Genomic DNA, 6,644 nt, shown 5'->3' on the forward strand with positions numbered 1-6,644 from the left:
TCATTCTTCTCTTTACTTTAGTTTTTACAATTAATTTAACTTTTTTTTTACCACTTAAACGGCTAGTTTATTGTGCACACCTTACTCGTCCTGTGAGTTGGTTTTTACAGTTATCATCTGTGTTTGTTATTTCCGTTCATATGTTGTATTACCGGTTTACTGTTTATTTTAAGTGCCATTCTCTTCATTCGTTTATTCATAACTATTAGTAAGTGTTATTTTTTGCCATTCATTCATTCACTCTTTTATTAGCGTTATTTATTCATATCGTGTTTTTTTTATTTGCTTATATATTCATTTATTGATGTTATTAAGAGTATTATCAGAGCTATTCCATTCATCCGTTCATTTATCAACGTTTCTTATTCATTCTGTGTTTATTCTGAGTTGATTCGACGTTGGAATGACGTAATGAATAATTCAGCATTGATATAACATCGTCATAACGTAATGACTTTACTTCAATGCCACAACGTTAAAATAACAAAGAATTAATTAACAAAAAAATCAACGTTAAAAGTATCTGAAGACATTACTTAGGCGTTGATTCGGTTTTATTGACGTTGTCCTCAAGGAATCTGTTAGTAGAATTTTTTTTTTGAGATTTTTGGTATTTTGGGTGTTCTTTTTTTTACTTTTTTGTGATTTACTGTATTTTTGACCATGAAGCTGTTTTTATTATCACTATGTATTTTATAGGTATTTTCTAGGTTTTGGTATTATATGATTTTTCGATTTGTTGAAACTAAGGTATATTATTATTATTATTATTATTATTATTATTATTATTATTAGAAGTAGTAGTAGTAGTATTTGACGTTATTATTATTTGTATTATTATTATTATTATTATGATTATTATTATTATTATTATTATTATTATTATTATTAGACTTCTTCTTCTTCTTCTTCTTCTTCTTCTTCTACTTCTTCTTCTTCCTCCTATTACTACTATTTGCTATTATTCTTATTATTATCTTAAACATTTTATTTAGTGCCTATAGAAACGCTAATGTCTCCAACTAATATTTTATCATTCATTTCACTGTGAACACTACAGTGGCGCAACCATGAAGAGAGTGAACATTGAAAAATTAAAATGAATTACCTGAGATGTGATGAATTTGTGAACACATTTTAGGAACAGATTCATTTAGTTTATGATTGAGAAAAAAAAGAGGAGATAATGATGTTATATGACACTTTAGTAGGAGCTATAGTTTTTTAATATGATTTTTATCTTTTATATCTGATATTTCTTAACTCGTGAGAGATTAATGATACCGTGATTTTTGGGAGGTTATTATTATTATTATTATTATTATTATTATTTTATTATTATTATCATCATCATCATTATTATTATTATTATTATTATTATTATTATTATTATTATTATTATTATTATTATTAGTGATTATTGGTAGTAGGAGTAAAATAAAAAAAATCAGGAAAATGTGATAAACGCAAACATGGGCATTATGTATTCTGTATTGTATATTGTATTGTATTATTACTGTATTATTTTTATGGAAGATTACTTAGCTCTCTCTCTCTCTCTCTCTCTCTCTCTCTCTCTCTCTCTCTCTCTCTCACAGCCTATTCTACTGTCACCATCATCCCATTATCCATTCTCTCGTTTTTCCATCTTTCTCCCATTCTTACTCTTACCTATCACCCCTTCCATCTTTTCTCCATCCCTTTACTCTCCTTCCCTGTCCCGCCCTTGTCGCCAGGGCCACACACCGCCCACCTGTTGCTGCGACTCACTGTTGGGAGAGTGAGGGAGGGGTGGGTGAGAGCAGAGGGGTGGGCTGGGAGAGGAGAGGAGAGGGGAGAATTAGGTGAGAGCAGAGGGGTGGCTGGGAGAGGGGAAATGGAAGGTGAGGGAGGGGAGGGGAGGGAAGAGTTGGGTGAGAGCAGAGGGGTCGATGGGAGAGGGGAAGGTAGAGGTGTGCCTGGGAGAGGAGAGGCGAGGAGAGGGAAGGGTTAGGTGAGAACAGAGGGGTAACTGAGAGAGGGGAGGAGAAGGGAGAGGAGGAGAGAATTGGGTGAGAGCAGAAGTGTGGCTGGGAGAGGGGACGGGAGAATGAGGAGGAAGTGAGAGTGAGAGGAGGGAGAGGAAGGGTGGTTGACTTCTCTACACTACTCTTTCTTTCTTCCTTATTCTCTCTTCCTTATTCTCTCTTCCTTACTCTCTCTTCCTTACTCTCTTTCTCTCTTACTCTCCCTCTCCACCTTACTTCCTTCGCTACCTTTCCTACTTACTTCCCGCCTTATCTATCCTTCCTTCCCCCCCCTTATCTTTCCTTCCCTTTCTCCCTTCCCTTCCTCCCTTTCTTTCCTCCTTACCTTTTCTTTCTTGCCTCCCTACCTTTTCTCCGTCTTCCCTATCTTTCCTTTCTTTCATCCCTGCCTTTCTTTCCTCCCAACCTACTTTTCGTTCCTTCCTTCCTTCCTTCCTTCCTTCCTTCCTTCCTTCCTTACAGCAGATGGGTAAGTGTCCCAAAACTAATAGACAAGGCATTTAAAGTGCAAATAGCTATCAGATATCATTCTAAGGCACAGTGATAAGGTTTTAAACACTATTGTCCCAAGGTCGAGTTCAGGCGGGGTATGAAAGAGACAGACAGACAGACAGACAGACAGACAGACAGACAGACAGATGGACAGATGAGTCGTTGATCACTAACATGTAGCTGAATATGTACCTGTAAGAGGGTATTCACGATTGATTTTACTACCAAATGACCTTCTTGGCGAGGGAAAAGAAGGAGGGAGGGAAGAGGAAGTGATGAGGGAAGAGAGAAGAGGAGGAAGAGAGGAAAGGAGGGAGGAAGGAATGACAGAAGAGGGAGTGGGGGATGAATGGAGGAAGAGAGGAAAGAGAGGAGGAAGGAAGGAGGGAGGGAGGGAAAGTGGGAGAGAGGAAGGAAGGAAGGAAGGAGAGAGACAGACAGACAGACAGAAAGAATCCCTATTTGAGATCTCACTTCATTTCCACATAAACACGTTAACATTACCATACCTGTGATCTGGGCTCTGGTATACCTGCACTCTCATCGTTCCTCAGAGATAGGAGGAAATATGATTGTTAAAACGATATGAATAGAATGAACATTAATGTGATAAGTTACCTGTTGTATCTAGCTGTTGTCTTAGTCAGCTTTATGGACTTTTTTTTTTTGTAAGTAATCGAAAAAAATGCCCAGATTTTTGTATAAATTATAATAACTTTAAAATCTAGGCATAATTTTGTTTGTTTGTAATCCATTTATTGGTAAGGGCCATCGAAAAAAATGCCCGAGATAATGTATGCAGTATAACTATTTAAAAATTTGGGCATAATTTTGTTTGTACATATATATTGGGTTTCTGGTCAGGGTCATCGATAAATGCCCAGATTTTCAGTAGTTTAGAAATCTGGGCATTATTCCGATGATTCAATGTTATATTCGTTTCTTTATATAAGTTCGTCCATCAGATTTTTGTTATAATCCATAGTGAAAAATGTGATTTAAGTGAACATAACATAGAAGCAACACTATTGGCTAGGAACTTACCTACTGACTTACATATTATAAATAATTCCTGTATCTTTGGTTCAGTAATACGTAACGTTAGTTCAGGTGCTGGTGAAACGGAGGAAAATTTAGAGGCGATGATAAATGAAAAATAAACTGAACAAAATAAAAATAAAATAAGAAGGATATGAAGTGAATTAAAATAAGGAGAAACAAAAAAAAATCGATGGAATTAATTAAATAAGAAAAAATAAATAAAATGTGAACTAAAGAAGGAACAAGACAGTGAACGAATTTGAGGTTATTGAAAAAAAAACGTTTAAAAAAGTCTATTGATGTCATCAGAAGTTTCGTGACGTCATAAGAATCTTTCTGGCACTACGGTGACGTCATTAGAACCCAGTGACTATTAAAACCAAGGTGACGTAAGTAGATCCTCAGTGACGTCCGTAAAACCCCTGTGACGTCATTAGAACCGTGTTGACTCGTTAAAACGTCTGTGACGTCAGTAGAACTCCGCTGACGTCACTAGAACCCAGTCATGTTTTACGTGGACCTCATAGATGGCGCGGAGGAGGAGGAGGAAGAGGAGGACGAAGATGCCACCTTGGAGGACGACTCTACGCCGACTCCTCCTGAGTTACAGAGGTAAGTGAAGAAGAGGAGGAGGGGGAGGATGAGGAGGATGGGGTGGTAGGGAGAAGGTGGAGGACGTGATGAGAAGTAGGAGGGGGAAGAGGAGGAGAGGATGGTATTAGGGGAAGGAATAGAAGGAGGAGGAGGGGACGGCGCTGTGAAGAGAAAGAAGAAGAGGAAGAGGAGGAGGTGGAAGAATTGAGGGGTTATATAACAATGAAAAAGATGAAAGGAAATCCGTAAGAAATAATAAGAGAATTACGGGAGACAGTCAAAGCATGATAGACTGTGAGAGACTGATGGGAGAGACAATCAAAGCATGATAGACTGTGAGAGACTGATGGGAGAGACAGTCAAGCATGGTAGACTGTGAGAGACTGATGGGAGAGACAGTCATAGCATGATAGACTGTGAGAGACTGGTGGGAGAGACAGTCAAAGCATGATAGACTGTGAGAGACTGATGGGAGAGACAGTCATAGCATGATAGACTGTGAGAGACTGGTGGGAGAGACAGTCAAAGCATGATAGACTAAGAGACTGGTGGGGGAGACAGTCAAAGCATGATAGACTGTGAGAGACTGGTGGGAGAGACAGTCATAGCATGATAGACTGTGAGAGACTGATGGGAGAGACAGTCATAGCATGATAGACTGTGAGAGACTGGTGGGAGAGACAGTCAAAGCATGATAGACTAAGAGACTGGTGGGAGAGACAGTCAAAGCATGATAGACTAAGAGACTGGTGGGAGAGACAGTCAAAGCATGATAGACTAAGAGACTGATGGGAGAGACAGCCAAAGCATGATAGACTAAGAGGCTGGTGGGAGAGACAGTCAAAGCATGATAGACTAAGAGACTGGTGGGAGAGACAGTCAAAGCATGATAGACTGTGAGAGACTAACAAGAATGACAGCCGAGGATTTAGAGACAGTGACTAAAGAGAGAGAGATAGAGAAGGAGTGAAGGATGAGTCAGAGAGATGAGAGGAGACGCTGCCAGGTTTGTTTGTACAAGGTGAGGCGTGAGAGGTGATACTTGAGGGGTGAGCCAGTGGTCCGCCTACGTCAGGTGCTCGATGACCCTAAGAGACTGTCTCCCTCACACTCGACCAGGATGAGAGACTGTCCCCCTCATACTCGACCAGGATGAGAGACTGTCCCCCTCACACTCGACCAGGATGAGAGACTGTCGACCCCTCATACTCGACCAGGATGAGAGACTGTCCCCCTCACACTCGACCAGGATGAGAGACTGTCCCCTTCATACTCGACCAGGATGAGAGACTGTCCCCTTCATACTCGACCAGGATGAGAGACTGTCCCCTTCATACTCGACCAGGATGAGAGACTGTCCCCTTCATACTCGACCAGGATGAGAGACTGATCAGATCGGACCCTCCTCATACTCGACCAGGATGAGAGACTGTCCCCCACACTCGACCAGGATGAGACGTCCCCCATACTCGGCCAGGATGAAGATCGTCTCCTCATACTCGACCAGGATGAGAGACTGTCCTCACACTCGACCAGGATGAGAGACCGTCCCCTCATACTCGGCCAGGATGAAGATCCCTCCCATACTCAGGATGACCAGGATGAGAGAGCATCCCTCATACTCGACAGATGAGAGACTGTCCCTCATACTCGACCAGGATGAAAGACCGTCCCCTCATACTCGACCAGGGTGAGACACCATTTCCTCATACTCGACCAGGATGAAAGACCACCCCTTCATACTCGACCAGGATGAAAGACCGTCCCTCATACTCGACCAGGATGAAAGACCGTCCCTCTCATACTCGACCAGGATGAGAGACCGTCTCCCTCATACTCGACCAGGATGAGAGACCGTCCCCCTCATACTCGACCAGGATGAAAGACCGTCCCCCTCATACTCGACCAGGATGAGAGACCGTCCCCCTCATACTCGACCAAGGGGAGAGAGTATCCCTCATATTCAGCTAGACGAGAGACTACCTCTCATACTTGACCTTGGTGTGTTCTGAAGGAGTATATCTGTCAAGGTTGCTACTTGAGGCTTGAGGCGGGAATGTTGAAGGCATTTCAGTTTATTTTATGCCATATACTTATACAATGTCTCTACTACTAAATTAGTTTTGACCGAGGGGCTATTGTCGTCACGCGTGCCAAGTGTGTGTGTGTGTGTGTGTGTGTGTGTGTGTGTGTGTGTGTGTGTGTGTGTGTGTGTGTGTGTGTGTGTGTGCGTGCTGAATTGAATTTTTGTATTTTGCCGCGGACAGCACCTAGTTCATTGTGCACCTCACACTAATTCTGTAAACGGTAGCGCGGGAAGGATTATAGAGATTACAAAGGGTGTTTATCAGACCCCAATTGTCAAGAAACGTGAAATGTGAATACAGTCTTAATATATCAACTATCTTGTTATTATGGACACAGTATGATTGGACCTGTCTATAAATAGTTCTGATTATTTTTAACGGTCTAAGACGTAGTGCTGAAGTG

General features: G+C 41.3%; 1 protein-coding gene across 1 annotated transcript in view; it reads left to right on the top strand.

The window, feature by feature from the left end:
• LOC121862029 (myb-like protein A) overlaps positions 1–5,787 on the top strand; it is a 52,869-nt gene extending 47,082 nt beyond the window's left edge. Inside the window, exon 5 of the mRNA XM_042359959.1 lies at positions 5,575–5,787. Within this exon, the coding sequence (XP_042215893.1) occupies positions 5,575–5,787 (213 nt within the window). The remainder of the gene's footprint in view (positions 1–5,574) is intronic.
• The last annotated feature ends 857 nt before the right edge of the window (positions 5,788–6,644 follow it).

Source organism: Homarus americanus, unplaced genomic scaffold, assembly GCF_018991925.1.
Source record: "Homarus americanus isolate GMGI-L3 unplaced genomic scaffold, GMGI_Hamer_2.0 scaffold25013, whole genome shotgun sequence".
NCBI classification, from domain to species: Eukaryota; Metazoa; Arthropoda; class Malacostraca; order Decapoda; family Nephropidae; genus Homarus; species Homarus americanus.